Source organism: Nothoprocta perdicaria, unplaced genomic scaffold (assembly GCF_003342845.1).
Source record: "Nothoprocta perdicaria isolate Ctin4 unplaced genomic scaffold, notPer1 scaffold_148, whole genome shotgun sequence".
Classification (NCBI taxonomy): Eukaryota; Metazoa; Chordata; class Aves; order Tinamiformes; family Tinamidae; genus Nothoprocta; species Nothoprocta perdicaria.
In genome coordinates, this window is record NW_020454627.1 from 1,345,983 (window position 1) to 1,363,947 (window position 17,965).

Sequence of the window (17,965 nt, forward strand, 5' to 3'; positions counted from 1 at the left end):
CTCTGCAATTCTTTTTTTTTTCTTTTTTTTAAAACTTCCATTAAGCTAAATTCTTATCAGATCATTGTTGCCTTTTAGAGAGTAATCTGTTCTCATCTATTTTGTTTATTAGTGGTCTGAAAAAGATCAGGTCACTTTATGAATTGTGAATGATCTGATAAGGTTTTGCTTACCTGCACATCAGAGTTTGACTCTGATAATTGACAGAACTCTATACTGGGTATTGCTGACTTTTAATTTTTTTTTTTTTTTTTAAGTCAGTACATACCTTGGTAAATTGTCATGGTATTACTGGACCTCTGTGGTTTATTGTTAAATCAGTGTCCTATGATACTGTCCCATTGTTGCGCTTGATGTTCCTGATACAGGTAAGGAAATAGTTTGTCATTTCTGCTATGAATACATAGAGAGAGTTCAGTATTGTCTCTGTTAGATTTGTTTTTATTACATTGACAGCATTCAACCAGCGTTCCCCATTGTGTAAATAAATTTGCTGAATAAAGTGAAAGTCTTAAATTCATATGTTTAAGTAAATTTTTTTAGTACACTTCTATAAACAGCTATAAGAATGACAATGCACATTATTAAATTCAAAATTATAGTGGTATTTTTTTAAGTTTGCTTTAAACTATTGTGGCTGCTCCTACCTATAATGCAAAATTACACACAGTTAAAAATCCCCGCAGTTGTGAATGTTTTTGATGGCTGTTGCTTTTTTCATGAGTGTCAGATTTTATTCTGACAGAAACCTATTTCAGCTCTAGTATCGTGTTTAAACAGCTGTTTGGCTTACTGTACCCAGACAATACTTGGATAGCTACTCCCCTTCAGTTTACCCCATCATGTAGTATGTTGTGTAAGTTAAGATCTTTACCATATAATGAATTTACAGATCCAAAAGGCTTAAAAAAAAAAAAAAAAAGGTTTCCCCAAAGGACTGGATGGGCTAGCACACTTGAACTCAAAAGCAGAAAGTGAGATTCTGTTAAAATGCATTGTTTTAGCCAGAAAGCAACTGTTATTCGTATATGAGATCTTTGAATGTTATTCATTTATATATACAGTTTTTATTTTGGAAAAAAAAAAAGAAACTACAGATTAAAAGCTTTATATAAAAAAAATCCCCTTTTTGTATATAACTCTACTACCAAAATCTGGATTGTTATAGCTTGTCCAGTTCTAAAACTGTCTTTTCCCTGTCAGTGTGCGACATCTGTAGTGAACATAAAGTGAAAGAGATCAGTAGTTACCTGAGTATTTGAATGTTTACTGGACAAAGTTGGAAATAAGTTCTTATACACCCAACAGATGTTTCTGTAGATTTGGCAAATGAAATGTGGGAGCAAGTGGAATGAATGTATCACCAAAAGCAGTGTTGAGCGTGCTTTGTATGGAACTTGGGACTGGGGACAGATTGGTACGTGTTGATTTGTCCAGTATGTCAAGATCAATGTGAAGACAGCAAAATACCTACACTATCACTGTACTTAAATTTGTCTTTATATATTGTATTACAAAAGAGGGTTGCTTAATGCATAAAAACAAGCTGAAACCAAATCGTGTACGTGACCTGTTGGCAGGAGCAGGCTGTATTAAAAGTTCAACTGATACCTGTATTTCTTAAATGGAAAACGTCCCCTGTTCCCTTATGAGAAACAAGCTATTAAAAATCAATACTGAAACAGACCTATGCATTTTTGTTTACTCTCCTCTTCCCAAGGCAAGAAGCCTTGTTCTGAACGCAGCTGTGTTATTAGGCACTTGGCTCTTCCTTGCTAGTTTACTGTTAAATAATAGCATTGGTTCTCTACGTGTATAAGTTTCTGACTTACTTAAGTTTACAGTTAGAGCGGTTTTATTTCCTTCCTAATTACGCTGTTAGTGTGCACAAAATGTCAAATCACATCTCCTTTTAATATCTCCTGCTTTCCTACTTGTGTTTTCTTGTTCCTGCCATCAGAAGAAGGCTACGTATTTTGTTCTTTGGGGCAAAAATTAATTTTGCAAAACCACCATATCTTTATTGGCTCTGCTAGGTATAGTTTCACAGACCCTTCACATTGGATTCTGGGATTTTCTTTTAAAATTACCACAAAACTTAAGGCATACTGTTGGTTTATAGAATAGGCAAAATTGGGGAAGAGGAAAGAATGGACGTAAGGTGGGAAAATGAAATGTGTCAAATATTGCATCTGTCTGCGATGCGGCTCGGTCTGCAGGTGTCAGGGATGGCAAAATGCGGAGTGACATTTAGGCAGTGGCTGAACAGTATTAGTGCGTGTTTCTGAGGGTATCRATGCACATGGAGAACGTGCTGAAATTTCTTTTGTCAGTGTTAGGTGGTTATTTTGAGTTTTCAGCTTCAATTTTGGATAGAGAGTATTTGAGTTTTTGGGAGTTGGGGGGAGTTGCTTGGTTGGTTGATTTTGGGTGGGAATCATGGAGAGGGAGTAAGTTGCTGCCTCCATCACCGCCTGCCTTGAGCAGTATTCATTTATATACCTGATAACCAAKGGGAATCTCAGCCTCTCCTATCCCTGCTCATAACCGCCTTAAAGAATTAACGCAACAGCGAGCAACACGCTTGCCTGGCAGCTGCAAGAAGACATTGCAGGCAGCATCCTAGCAGTGTGCCGAGTTTTGTAACTGAACGAAGCTACTTGGGAGGTTTGTTACACCACCCTTTGCACTTAACCTGGTCTGTTACCATTACCACTCTACAGGCACCAGCGCGCAGCTGGCTGCCGCAGCCCCCGCTGATCTGGGAGTAGGAAGCCCCTCTTTCTGACACGTGAGTGGGTCCTTGTAAAGCTGCGCAGGTGCTTCTGTGTCGCTCCTCGTCTACATCCTAAAGAGAGAGGCCCGCAGGTCTTGCTGTTCGCACACTGTGGCATCCAGTAGCAGGTTCCTCGCCAGGACATCTCTGSGGAGTATTTGGGACTGTGCTGTGGCTTGGTGGAAGGACGAGGCCCTGGGGCCTTGGTGAGAACTCTGATGAAATTCAAATAAATGCTCTTAATTTTATGCTGCATGGATGCAGAAAGAAAATGTGAAGTCATGGGTTGTGCTTAGGTACTTTCCACGGAACACAAAAAAAAAAAAAAAAGGAGGTGGAAGCATCTGTCTGGGTTCAGCTGCAGACCGGGAGCCTGGTCTAGCTGGAATCGAGTCACAGCTTCTTCATGCACCTGTTTTAAACGCGCGCCTGGTGGTGCCTGCACCACCAAACACTTGTTCTCAGCCTTGTCCCCTGCTCCTGCCTCCACGTTTTGTGCCGTGATCCGAAATCGCGAACTTGCCTGGGAGCCATCGGAGGAGCGCGGAGCCTCCGCTGACATCCCGATGGTCGCCTGCGCTCCCTGACTGCGCCGGTGCGCGTGGCCAGAGGCTGCGCAGGAGCAGCGGCCGCGCCGTGAGGAGACCGGGAGCCCTTCGGAATGCCCGTCCTGTTACACCTATTCCCTGGCCTTACTCCCCCGGCGCCYATCTCGCCCCGCAGACCACAATAAATCAGCAAATAAAATCTTTTTGCTGGGTGCCACTGAGCAACCCGTTTAAAACAAAGTCAAAGGAATGACTGCAAGAATAGTTAGAAATACAGTAATTTTTAGAGGGGATTTTTTTACACAGTTGCTTGAAATTACGAGGAGCCTAGCTCAATTTTCTTAAAAAAAAAAAAAAAAAAAAAAAAAGCTGGTTAACCAAATTTTCTGCTGAAAAACGGGCATGAGGAAGACAAGTCAGCATAAGCATAGTGTGTTTGTGTATAAATACAAAGATTTGCCCAACCATAAATACAGAAAAAATGCATTGTTACAGTGCGAGTGACACCACTGTAGGAGTTGTTTCAAGTATCCAGCACACTTGGCCTTTTGTGTAAACAATAAATGATCCGCTTAAATCGGTAAGTATCAATTGTCCGATGATTTGTCTTTACTAAATTTGGCAGAAATTGCGTCTATCACATCGTACCTTTTCCATTTCCAACCTGGCACTTCTTCAAGCAATGGCAAACACAGGTGGGTTTTTCCATTAAACAGAAATAACTCTTTATGCTATTCTGTATTCTCCTTATTCCCAGTGTTTAGCCTGATGTCCAAAAGAGGCTTGCAGAGGTTGAGCACAGTCCTGACCACATGCGAATATGTGGGCCTTTTATCCCAGGTTTCATAGGAACAATATCGATGTAGTTAATAGGTTGCTGTCAGAAGGAAGACAGGCCGGTTATTCCAGGATACATTCTTTTTTGTTATTATTGTTATTTATTTATTTAATTTGATTTAATGTGCTGTGCGGCAGGGCAGAGGTGGAGAAATAAAGGCCTAAGAAGTGCAAATCGCAGACTCCCGCTTATTTTTTTTTCCGTTTCCCCTGAAGTTAAGGACGCCCGAGAGCTCTCACCTGCTTCACGGCACCGCTCTCCGTCTGTCCGTCCRTCCRTCCGTCCGTCCSTCCCTCCCTCCCTCCTGGCCCGTGGGCAGCTCGTGCTGCGGGGGGACCCCGCGCCGGTTCCGCGCGCACCGCAGCGCCAAGAGCCGCGGCCGCCGCTTCTGCCCCCTCGCTGACGCGGGAGTTTTGCCTTGGTCCCTCTCACCCCCGTCCCGGGCCGCCCCTCTCCTCCCCCCCGGCCCCTCTCGCGTTTCCCGCTTTGCTCGGGGGCGGTTTCGGCCGCTCCTCGGGACGGAGCCCGCGGAGCTGGAGGCCGAAAGGGGCCGCCCGCCCCGCGCCTCCCGCCGCGCTGGTTCCGCCGCCTCGGCCCTTGTGGCTCCGGTTATCTCGGCGAGAAATAAACACATAAACAAGCAACCAGGCAAACCAATAAATAAAAACAAAGTTCCCGCTATTCTGTGTGCTCTGCCTGAGAAGTGATTCTATTAAGGCTTTTATTTTTTTTTTTAAACCTACACCAGTAGGACGCTGAAGAGCAAATGGAAACGGCTGTATTTACGTAAAATGATTAGCCGTCGGACAATAGCAACGAAGTGATATATTTAGCTGGAGGAGGATATTTTCAGACAATGCCCAGGGCTCTTCGTTTCCTCCGGTTTACTTGGCGCGAGGATATGGGGAGCCAGAGGTCACCGTTTGCTCACAGCTTCGGCAGGGAACCGCTCGTAACCTTTTGGTGCAAAACAAACACAAGAAGCGGCGTTACAAAACTCAGGTAAACCCATTTTACACGTCCCTGTGGCTGGAATCACTTATCAGGCTGAGTGTTTGCACTGCCTCTCGGCTGGCTACACCGCACACGTTTGTTTGGAAGTTTAATAATTAAGGGTTTTCCTGCCCTCCCTGGCGAAGGGACCTTTTGAAGCCCCTCCATGTGCATAGATACCCCACGTCCGCCCCCCGCCTGAGCGCTAGCTTCCCAAAGTGTTGGGAATCGGCTCCTTTTCCCCCAAATTGCGTCGCCGGATGTGCAATTCCCCCCTCCCTGCGAAATTAAATTTAATTAGGCAGTTTACCTCAAAACGTATTCGACGTTTGGCGTGAAAAGCAAACTGCCTCCCTCGCTTCCTGGAGAGGGAGATTTCATCGGAGACGCCGCCGGCGCGATCAGCACGAGATCCGTGGGGTGCCGAGCGCCTTTCCCTGGGGCTGCTCTTCCCTCTGCCCGGCCGCAGAGCTGCGGGAAACGCCACCCACTTCCAAACTCTCCAGGGAAATGCAGTGCGGGGCCAGTCGTCGTTTTCCTTCTCAGCGCTCCTTTACGTTTGTCTAAAAGCCGCAAGAGCAGCCGCGCTAACCCGAGTTTTAAATACACGGCAGCGTTTCTTCGCGAATAAAATGATACAAACTTGGCTCTTTATTATTTTATTTATTTTTAGCATGTGCTTCGCTCATTTTAACTAAAAGGCGGGGAAACGGCAGAGAGCGCGCCGCACAGTTTTCCAATGATTTAACTTTTAATCCTTTCTACAGATACTACAGATACTTTTTTTTTTCTTTTTTTTTTTTTTTTTGGCAGAAGTCTCTCGTGGAAGGAATCCACCACCCGCTTCGCGCTCCGACATCGCACGGATAGTCCCGACCCTCGCTGCGCATCTCGGCGCGGACCCTTCTCCTGCGCTGCTCCTTTGCAGCCCCGCGGCACCGTCTCGGGGGGTGGGGGAGAGGACACAAGGTGTTAATATTTTATTAGCATTTTATCTGTTTATGTTCAATGTGGTATTTCCAGGGAGAACCGCGCTGGGGAGGCCTGTGAGGGGGGGGGAAGCGAGATCCCGGGGGGGGGGGGGGGGGGGGGGCGCCTTTCCCTCCCCTCCCCCCGCCGCGCGCGGCCGCCAGTGGGCGCTGCGAGCCCGTGGAAGCGGCGCGGAGCTGCGCGCGGCGCCGCGGGGCCGCCCCCGGGCTCCCCCGCGCCCCCCCGGCGCAAAACCCGCATGGGAAAATTAACCCCCCCACACAGACCCCCACGTTGGGGGGCAGGGAGGAAAGCGGCGCTCGGGGACGGGCAGGGGCTCCCCCCCCGACGCGGGGGCCCCCAACCCTCGGCCGCGCGCAGGGTCCTGGCCGCGCCTTGGGGCGCCCCTGCGCGCCCCGCTCCTGCTGGCGCGAGGGAAGCGCCGGGAGCTCYGCGTGGGGGCCCCGTGACTCGCGGCGGCGCCGCGCGGGAAAGTTGCGCGGGGGAGCTGGGGGGAGGGGGGCGCGGACCCGTCCCTTGGCCCTCCCACCGCGCGCAGCGATGCGCGCAGCGGAGCGGCGGCCGCCCGCGCAAAGGGGCGCGCAAAGTGGGGAGCGCGCTGCGAGGGGGCGCGTCGCCGCATCTCCGCACGCTTTAAATGGAAATGTGCTTAAGAAAACATTACATTTTTTTTTCTTTTTAGTAAAGTGTATTTCATTTCATTTCATTTCATTTCATTTCATTTCATTTCATTTCATTTCATTTCATTTCATTTCATTTCATTTCATTTCATTCTAATTTCTTCCCCTCCACAGTCCCACACAGAACGCGGTCCGCTGCGCTCCGCGGGGCTCCGCGGCGGGGCGGGGCGGGGCGGGCGCGGGGGTTACCTGGGCGCCCCGCGGCGGCACCGCCCTCCGCGGCGCTAAGTGACGCGCACGGCGCCCAATCAGCGCGGCGCGGCGGCGGCGGCGCCCTATAAGCGGCGGCGGCGGCGCGGCGGGCGCGCGCTTATAGGGCCGGGGCGGCGGGGCCGGCCGCGCTGCTGCGCCGGGACTCGCCGCCTTCGCCGCTGCGGGAGCAGCAGCAGCACGGGCAGCAGCAGCGCGGGCTGGAGGCGCCGCCGCCGCGGGAGCAGCGCGGGTTGGAGGCGCCGTCGCGGGCACGGCCGCGCCCGGCACCGCTTCGTCCTGCGCCTGCCGCGCTCCTCCTCGCGCGGCACTGCGGAGCCCGCCGGCGGAACAGCGACCGGGCGAGCGAGCCGCGACGCCCCCTCGCCGCTCGCTTTGCTCTCCGTGTATTTTTAATTACTGTTTTCCGCCTCTTTCTCCCTGCGCCCACCCTCCCGCGGCGGCCGCGGCCCCGCGCGCCGCCCCTCGCAGTGGATTTATAGCGCGGCGGGTGCGCGCGGGCTGCGCGGAGCGGGGCGCAGGGGCCGGCGGCGCCGAGAGCCGCGCGGCAGGAGCCGCCCGGAGCGCACGGGTCCCGCTCTCGCAGCCCGTCGTCTCTCCCGCTTCCTTTGCATCTTGTTTGATTTTTATTTTCATTTTTTTAAAATCTATCGCTTTCCGTGCGGACCTTAGACACTGTGAACGTGTACGGCGCCCTGGATCCAAATGGGAGTTGTCGATTTGAGTGGCATCTTCAGCGGCAGCCGGGAGACTCCGAGTAGGAGGAAGGACTGAGGCATTCGCATTATTATTATTTTTTTTCTTGCTACTGTTGCTGTTACTTCGGAGGTAGCCGGGATCGTACCTTGCAGGAGCGTTTCCTACATGCGAACGGCATTCATGACTCAGTAGATCTGCCGAGTGCCATCGTCGACCCTTCGCGTGTGATTTTTTTTTTAACTATTATATTTATTTTTATCCCCTCTTGGTCGCTGGGGACAGCGGCCCCCCGCCCGTCCCTGCTGCTCAGGTGCACGGAGGAGTTGGCGAAGCTTTTGGGCAAGGGGACCCGGCGCCGCTTGCGACCATGGCAGCGCGGGGGCGAGACGCCGCCGCCGGGAAGTACTGCTGGGGAGTTTTCATGGTTCTATGCAGGACTGCAATGGCGCGATCCATAGTTTTAGACCCGATTTACTGGAATTCCTCCAACCCCAAGTAAGTTTGCAGCCCATTCCCTGCCCCCCGCTTTCCCGTCCCTCTTTCTCTTCCCGGCCCTCGCGGCGGTGCCGCAGCCGCGGCCCGGGAGCGCGGGCGGCCGCCACCGGCATCCGCGGGCCAGGCGGTACCGGCCCGGGCGGTACCGGACCCCGCCGGAGGCCGCAGGGCAGCGCAGCCAGGAGGGGGGGCGATGCCTCCAACTTCTCCTCCTCCGTCTGCAGATGCACATTCATCTTCCCCCTCGCCCCCCCTCTCTGTCTTGACTTGAGCGAAGTTACAGCTGCCTGTAGCAGGGCTAAATTTGGTGGTGGAGTTGATGGTGTCGAGGCACATGGCAGTGAGTAATGAACTAAGCATTACCCATCGCGGAGCCATTTAGTGTCATTCTTCATTAACAAATTCAGGGGGAAGGAGCCGTACGTGCCTGCACAGGGCTTTGCGCTCGAAGCGCGCCCTGCAAACAGAAGCGTGTCCTCCTAGAGCCTGCTTTATTTCAACGTATGTAAAAATATACCCTTTTTTTGGGGAAAGAGGGATTTTAAGGAAGTAGTTTTTTTTCTTCAGGAAGGTTGCTTAAGACACTGGTGGAAAAATAGTTCTGCTTTCTGATTTTTTTTGTCCCCTTTATTTTTGACATGAAAAGCAAAAGTTGACTTTAAGTTCATGCATTAAAAGTGTGGTAGTAATAAAAACATTTTATTGCAGCAAAACCTCACTTTTTTCCACCGTGGGAATATTAGTCTGTAATGAGTTTCGGAARTCTTGTGCTGGAAATAGTTAATATCATTTTTTTGGTCGTTCAGGTTACATGTTTTTAATGAGATGCTTTAAAGTAAACCACACACTTAAAGGATCACAGACATGAAATTTCAGCATATGCATTGTGACTTAATTGAATTTAGGATTTCCCATTAAATCAGTAAGTACATGCCGCCTTCTCCCAAGGGGCTCTTTAGAGGAAACATTAGGTGGCGATGAGACAAGAATGGGAGTATTTCCTGGATCAGGGGCTAATCCTGTGCCGGTGGCAGGGTCTCCAGTAATTTAGTGACGCTTTCCAAAGTTTGAGTTAGGACTAGCAGCTGGAGGGGGCAGAGTAATCCTGCCTCGCTTCCATCGTGGCCCTCCCATTGAGCAAAGCCTCATTGAGGATTTCTGACGGTATTATTTATAATAATGGAAATATGTGACTGGTTTTAAGCTTTTGCGAAAGAGCTAATAAGTTTTCTAACTCTCCATAAAAACGGAGAAACTAGAGACGGCAAGACCACGGGCCACTCATGTCACCCTGTTTATTCCTGCTGTTACATGATGAATGCGGGTGCTATATGTATGCCCCGCAGGTGGGAAGGCAACTGAAATAAAAGTTTAGCTGGCTCGGTGGCCTTGCACAGGTGTGGCCGCGGCGCCGCTGACGCCGTGCTCGGCCTAGCAAAGACGGGACGTGGTCTCAGGGCGCAGCAGAGGAGCGCGCAGCAGAGGAGCGAGGAGGTGCCCTTTATGGTGCCGCGGCGGCCTTAGCGGTGCCCTGTGCGCTCGCAGGAGGCCGGGGCCGCCAGCCTGGGCCCGCTGCCACGGGCGAGGAGGAGGCGCGAGGCATCCCGGCCGTGTGAGCAGCTCGCACCTACAGAGGTCACTCTTCCAATGCAGAAGAGCCCGGCCTTGCCTCCGCTTGCCTCCAGTCCCAGCGCGCCGCGCTCGCCTGGCTAGGCTAGGCTTGGCTTTTCTTGCCTTTCCTTGTGTTTATGGCTTCTATTGGCCACCGGGGAAAGGGGARCACCCGCCTGGCTCAGCTCGATTCCCGCTTCGCCCTGCCTGGGGACACGCTTGCTTTATCAAATGAAAGTTGTGTTTCCATTTGGCTAATTCTAAGCTATGTGATTACAAAAAAGGGGTTTGAATGTTGTTAATGGTAGATCTAATGATAATATCTAATTACTTTTTTCAACTTAAATGCATGCTTAAAAATAGGCTCTGCTGTTGATGTAATTGAGTTTTCTCGAGTGATTCATTGATGTTTAATCACCACAGCGAAGAAGTACACTATTAAAATTAGTCTTTTCAATTGCTGAGGCTAGTGATTTATAGGCCACTTGGAGGCCTGTAGTTTGAGGACGCTTACAAACATGTTACCAATATTGCTGTTGGTAAGACAGCTCCACTTCGATGAGCAGGATTTCTTACTAATTCTTGTCACAGTTGCTTGCCCGAAGGGTACTGGATAATTCCTCCTTGAACAAGATTGTCTTCACTCAGGATTCAAGCTGAGTGTTAGCTTGAGAAATATGCTGTTGAATGGATCTCAGTATAGGGTAATAAAGCAGCTCTTCTCTAGGTTCATAGTAATAACTATCTTTGGTTAATTTATTCATGGAAGCTATGCATTTAACTCTATTGAAAGTCTCGACACATAAATTTGCTGAACAGGTAGGCAATTAAATGCTGTGAGAAGTTATTAGTCAGGTTAACATAAAGTATGAAATAATAAATTTTAGGGTGAGGTGAACATATAAAGTGAATTGGTTTTGTACTGAAGTTTAGAGGTTGTAATTTTTAGCAGGTGGCTGGGACTGAGGGCATGCAGTAGCTATTTGAATACAAACCAAGTCCTCACCCCCACGCTGCCCTTTCCTCGAGATCCACTTTCATTGCATCGACCCAATTTGAAGATGTGCGTTTTAAGTGACATGCCTACAATAACCATACCTATGAAATATCAGTTTGGGAGGCTAAATACCTTTGTTGCTAATGATCCTGATAAACTTTGTAGACTTCATTTGAAGAGCATTCGATCTTAGATGTTGAAAACAACAGTGACGGTAGGCTTAACTGTTGCTGATGTTCTTTAATCAAGGGACTTTCTGCATGTGTTGTTTTTGCCAAGATAAACATATAGAGATAGCATGGATTACCTCAGTTTCACCTCAACTGCTCACCACCGCCTTTGAACTACGTGGTGGAATGTAGTCTTATGGAGTGTGTTTTAGTGCATTTATCAGAGAAACATCATACAAAAAGTGTTGCTATTCCCTGCTTGCTATAGGCTGGTCAGCAAAGCAGTTCTCCTTACAAACATGCAAGCATACCCTTATGAGTGGTGCATTTGACACTGATTGACTTAAGTATTTTTTCCTGTATCTCTAATAACCAATTATACAAGGGGTATTTCAYAGACAATCTCTAAATAAATGCTAAGGTGTCAGAGACTGGTAAAATAAACTGCGATTGATGACCCTGTTAAATGGTCTATTCAGTAGCATCTAGACTAGTCTGCTTCTCATTGTATCTGAAATTCTTATTTTTTGTAGGTAAACAAATGTGCATTCACAATCGATTGAATAGCCCCTTGAACTATGCTCTGCAGTTTGCATTTGGGTTAATCTTGTCGGTTTTAATATAGAGAGGAGAAAAGGAGAAAGCACCAGGGGTGGAATTGTTAGTGCTTTCACATCCACATTCCTCACTTTTTGTCAGGATGATAAACTGTAGGTAATGGACAGTCCTTGTTTCGCAGGACAACTGAGCCAACTGAAGCACAAAGAGCTCTCTAAAACGGTAGCTTACAACATGCTTGGTAGCCTCTTTCCAGACAAGAATTTATTTGGGAGTCCTGTGTCATGGGACTGCACTTCTTAACCTCAACAATTACAGCTTCAAGCTGAAGGAAGAGGAGTGGAAGGTTAAGATGATTTAAACACATGCTTCTAAATTGTACCTGAAACAGAGCTGCTGACACTTGGCATGCTAACACAAGAAGTGAGCAGTGAGCTTCCAGCCCATTTGATATCTCTGGCATTTGTAGCCAGGTATTAACACAAGTGAATTAGCAAAATGAATTCCAAACTGACTGAAAGGCTGAGTTTTTGACTTCGCCTTTTTTTTTCTCTCACTCCMATTTTCTATCCTGTAACTGCTATATTATTTATAGTAAAGGCTGTTATCTGTAAGCAGAGTTATTTCCCTTTGATAAACGAGGTAATTGACTTTTAGTCACTGTGTTTCTAAAGACAAGCTAAAATCAGAAGTTCTCCCCCTACATATGCTATCCCCCCTACAAGAATAACCCCCCTCCCCCAGTCCCTTTTTCTTTTCTTTTTTTTTTTATTCCAAGAAGATCACATTGCTTTAGGTGTGAAACTTAGGACTGTCTGATTTACTAAATGTTTCTATAATGGGAAATCAGCAGAGAACCTGAGGTGACTGCAGCGGCATGCTGGCAAAGATCGGGCCTTTCAGACCAGCACAGCAGCCACAAACRGGTTCTCTTAGGAATTGATCTTAATGTATCATGAAGCCTGCAATACCTGAAATTGCTTATTGCAAATGAGAAGAAAGTATTCTTCTCAGGAAAAAAAAAAATAGTGATTAAAATGTTATTCATGTGTGCCTAATGTCTGCCTGCCTTGACTGCTGACAGAAAGAAACCTGTTTTTCAGGTCATTTATCATACATCTACATAGATTTGCTTATGAGCTCAGTCTTTGTGAGGCATTGTGGAAGTTTAAACAGGAATGTTAAACTGCTCAAAGTATTTTGATTAAAATATGTAGTGCCATAGGATTATATGCCATAGAATAATAAACTTTTAACCAGTGCACAGGTCTGCTTAGCAATTTTTTTGTTGTGTGTATATTGAGGGGGGCTGTAGGGAGGGGGAGGAGAAGAGTTGAGGAGGGAGTTATATGAAAAGTGAAGGAAGGGAGGATGGCAAATGGACAGTGTTAGAGCAGCTTGGAGAAACTCCTGTGGCTTCATTGTCTCTCTAAAGCCCGAGAACACAAAGACATACGCGGTTCAGCCTTTCTCCCATGATGGAAAATGTAAACCGTTGACACAGCTCCCATGTTTAACTTGTTTAATTCTCATTTTAAATTCAGTACTATACCAGCCGTGTGAACTCTGAAGATTTCTTTAGTAATCCATTTTGTAGTTCCGAATCAAAAACAAAGTGAAAAGGTCTGACACAATTTGCTTTTATTTTTAGGCAAATCAACCCTGGTCATAGTTAATAAGGGGATTACAAACCAGACTTGGTCTTTACAGATGTAATGTAAATCAAGGGCAGAGTATAAAGAAACTGATCCCTTTTGATTGAAGTATGGTAAAAAGGCATAGAGAAACTAGCAGCAGTAATCTGATTGTATGGCAATAAAACCACCATTTTCTGTCTTTCAGATAAAAATAATGTGGTAAATCCATGCAGTTCATAAGATGTAAAGGCAGATAAAGGGTGATGCCATGGCAACATATAGATTAGCTTGATGTTAGAAATGACACGTCCCTGAAAGGGGTGTTAGAAACTAAGGGCCTTGCTCCGGGCTGTGAGGTATTATGTGAGAAGCGCACAAAACTTGGGGGCCAGGATTAGGAAGTATGAAAGGCCTACTTGTGGCTTGTGATGGTTAGAGCAGTAAAGAAAAGCTGCTCAGTTCTTGCTCATTGGTGGTGTATAATATGGTAAAGATGGATTTCATTTACTACCCTCCCTTTTAAACTGAGATCTGGACTGATTAAAACTTCAGATCGCTGCCGTTGTTGGGTGGGGGTTTTCCTTTTAACTCCTGGCCTAGCAGCGGCCACCATTCTGTAGACTTAGCTGCACTTTGAATTTGTTTCCTTAATCTATTTGGGCTTCACGCAGGAATAGACTGGTGAGGAACAGAGAGCGGGGGGGATAGGTAGGGCCAGGGTTATCTGAAAAGAAAACAGAGACCTTTTGATTTCAGCCATATTTCAGACTGTGGTCTCAATCTCACACTCCATGGGAGAAGGAAAGATAAACACTGTGCATTGTCTGCGTCTTAGCCAGATGATACTTCACCGTTTCTTGTGTTTCTTGTCCTGCAGGAATATAAAAGAAAAATCCGTCATTCATTCGTATTTACTAATAAAGCCGCTGATAACCGAATTGATCTGGCTTAGTCTAGGTGGTATTTATTCCCAAAAGGCAGGCTGAAATCCAGGGCTGAATGAGATAAGAGCCTGCTTCTTTCTGTGCTCCCCCTCTTCCTCCTCTTGCTGGCCCCCTCTGTCCCCACTTAAAATCATTGGGATGAGTGTGCTGTCAGCCTAGCCCCTATAGCCGTGTGGTAGCAGGTAATTTCATCCTTACTTACCTCTTTGAAATGATCTGTAGCTGTAAAGATAGTAAAACACCTCTCCTACTTGATTCTTTTTTTCTTGCCCTTTCTCTTGAACAGCCTTCTGAACAGTTAAGACCTGCTTTTCTGCCCAACTATCACCCATAAACATCCAGGCCTTTAAACAAAATAAAGGTTGTCAGCATTGCACTGCAAACTGGGGGGTGCAATTCAAATGGGAAATATTTACTTTATTGCCTGCTCATTTGTCTGCTAAGGGGAAAGAGAAAGCACTCTGCATTTGTTAGGCAGAGTCTAGACAGAGGGAAAAAAACACTGAAGCCTACAATAACAGTTGTGTCTTTCTTTAGTGGGAATGAGCCTCGGATGAGCTTGGCAAAATGGAATTCATGCTGTTTGTTTGGCAGTGGCTTGGAAGCTTTTTTTTTTTCTTCTTTTTTTTCTTTTTTTTTTTTTTTTTTTTTTTTTATAAAGATGTTAATTACATGCTTGAATTTATCATTCTTATCCTACCTCATAGTAAACTGGAAGGTTTCACAAATCCGAGTGAAAAGGGAACTCCAAGCCCCAAACTGTCAAGCTGCTTGATGTGATTTAACAGATGAAAAATAAATAAGTGCATATAGGGAGCTGAACAGATTGGCATAATATGCAGGGTCTGAAGTATTCAGATATGTTTCCTCTCTTGCAGCTTAACCTTCAGAAATCTCTATGAAAAGACCCATTTCATTTGCAGAAATTCTCCAAAGCGCAGGGACACCCTCATCTAATTTACAGGCCGGTCACATCCAAGCACCTTGCATTCTGCATTTGACAATGATTGCTAATGGGCCATTCAACTAAAGTATTTGCTTGTTAACAGGGAACAGAGCATGATAAATGTCCAGCAAGCTTGCGGTCTCCTTCAGCTTTTCAAATGCAGACTGGTGCATATTTATGGCAGGCAAATGACAAAGGGAGAAGCTGAATTACTCTGGCCTTATGCTTTCTGTTAGAACAAGGGTTAAAGTAATTAAAGAAATAATGCAAAAAACGATGTCCTTTGTTTGCCAACCATTATCCAACATTTAGCTTTCGAACCGGCCTGTCATGTCACATCTCAGAAATGTACGAGATGAGACTTGGTGCATTGGCGAGGCACGAAAAGGAGCAGGTAAGTCTGTGTCATGCTCCTTGTGCACCCGGTGTCAGGGCTGTGTATTCCCATACACAACCACCTGCAGGTTCTGCTTACCTCAGATGGTGGTCACTTATTACGCAGGCCTGCGCGTGAGGGTTTGCAGTTTGCACCTAATTGAGAAAGTAAAGTATCAATGCTTTAAGAAAACAGCACATTACCCTCAATACGCCTCTGAAATGAGAACAAAATGGCAAGGAAAAAAAAATATTGTTTCTCCTCTAACCATGGGGATGGAGAGATTTTCTAAATGGAACCTGAATAGCATACACACAAGTTCTGTAAACTTGCAGTGTCTTCAGTGTCATTTTAATCTTTTCTAAAGAAAGTCTTAGATAAAGATTTAGGAAAATGTAGTTATTTCCTGCACTTATAAATCCACGTTTGGATTTTCTGAATTCTTCACACACTCTTAAATACACTGTTATAATAAATTCATTTTAAATTCTGTATCAGAAAAAAAAATCTTTAGTATTATAAATTTTCAGTCTCAAGTAGGTAAACATGTTTGAGGCTTCTGCCTGGCTTCTGTTCAACTCAGTGAAAATACCTCAAGTGATTTCAGTGAGTATTATGTTAGCCTGCAGGGAATTTACATTATAATCCTTTTTTTTATTATAGACAAAAAAATTAATTTTCATATAACAAACTAAATCCGTCATTTTACTCAATGAAAAAAACTCCAGATTTCCCTTTTTTTTTTTTTTTTTTTTTTTTTTTTTTTTTTTTTTTTTTTTTTTTTTTTTTTTTTTTTTTTTCTTTTCTCTCCTTTCTGTTAACTGTGATGCAGAAAACTTACCTTTGATGTGATTATATGCGTTGTCAAAGACAGCAAATAAGGGCAGGACCTCTATCTTTTTTGGCAATCCTGGCCAGCCAACACCCAGTGTTTATTGCGGTATCAGCCTGATAATTATAATGCAGCTGATTTAAACTTTGATGTAATAGGTCTGTGCTCTCTCCTGGTTTTAAACATAGGTCCCAAGCCAAGAAAGATAAAGGCTGGTAGGGGATTATGTTGCTAGGTGAATCATTCCTCACGGATAACATACACATAGCGATAAAGGTGGTTTTGCTACTTATGGTGGCCTTTTTAAATGGCTCATAGCTACATTAGTGTTAGTAACATTTAGTAAGATTCAGCATTATGTACACCAAGTTCTCCACATGTTAACAGAAGCTGAGAAATTAGATGGCTTGTCCTGTACAGGAGAGAGGGTGGGAAGTTGGAATGATACTTCAGCCTGAAAACAAACCTGACACTATAAATTACTTCCCACTCTTTTGTAACTTTGATTTCAATGGGGTATTGATGCAGGTACCCAGCCCAAAAAGCAGCGGTGGGAAAGGTGAACAATACACTGTATAGGGAAGCATTCGTTAAAAGCTAATGAGAGGGATTTAGAATGTATTATTATTATTAGTTAAAGTCTAGTCACAATTGAATGTGATTTTATTTTGGATTTGGGAGTTCTGCCAGACTCCAGCCTGTCAGAGCTAAGAAGACTCAAATCAAGTCCAGGCCTATTTCTGCAGAGAACTGGAATCCTGGCTCCTTGCCTGTGGATTCGTTCAGGAGGGCCCATCTGGCTTTTGATGTTCTGCAAGTTTGAAGCASTTTGTTTAAGGAACCTATGCAGTGAGCACTGGCGAAAGACACATAGCTATGGCTCTGATTCTTCAAGTGGTGCATCGTTTTGCATTTTTATTTTTGCTGGTGCCTGCCATCTGCTTACCTACCGCCTGAGGAGCAGTTGGTTTCTCTACCTGGCTGGGTAAAAGTGTGGATTTGGAGCTAGGAACAACTTGGCTGCTTTTGAGGATTCGCAGTCCTATAGTATTACRTAGCATTAACTGTCCACACTTCACTTGCTTTCTTCATATTTAATTAGTTTTGGTTTAGTTCAGAAGCAGTCCAGTTTAATCACTGCACAACACTTGACCTTTACTTTTCCATTTATTAATTTATTTATTTATCTTCCCCAAGGTAATTCCAAACTATACAGATCAACTGAGCAGGGAAGGTCACGTTGTCAGGTAGGATTACTAGTCAGTGCAATAAATACTTTAAAAGACCTTTACTGCAGGTTATCATTACCTCGTCTGTTTTTTTTTTTTAAAGCAGACATCAGTTTCTATTTTTTGAAAAAAAAATAATGCTGAATCTATATAGGTTTATTGCTTATAGTAGCCCTCTCAGTTCTGTCAGTCTTTGTGTGAGGGCAAAGTGAGGAAGATGTAGTTTTTCTTCTAGAAACCAAGTCAGGAARCAGTCCTCATTGAGAAAATCTCATACCGAGCACTGAGTATTTTTGTTTAAGCAGAGTGAATTTAAGCGTGCGCTTTCCCGAACCGAGGCCAGAACGTGAAGATTTTTGAGGTTGGGCCAAGACGCTTCTTTTTCACTGTTGGTTACGTATTTTGCACCAGCAAGTGATGTCAGAAGCGAAGGCCA

The 17,965-nt window shown here is 45.7% G+C and overlaps 1 protein-coding gene across 1 annotated transcript in view; it reads left to right on the forward strand.

Annotated features, from left to right (window-relative positions):
* Nucleotides 1–7,622: 7,622 nt before the first annotated feature.
* The window catches only part of EFNB2 (ephrin B2), a 42,571-nt gene continuing 32,228 nt past the window's right edge, over nucleotides 7,623–17,965 (forward strand). Inside the window, exon 1 of the mRNA XM_026034576.1 lies at nucleotides 7,623–8,229. Coding sequence (XP_025890361.1) covers nucleotides 8,102–8,229 — 128 coding nt within the window. The 5' untranslated portion in view covers nucleotides 7,623–8,101. The remainder of the gene's footprint in view (nucleotides 8,230–17,965) is intronic.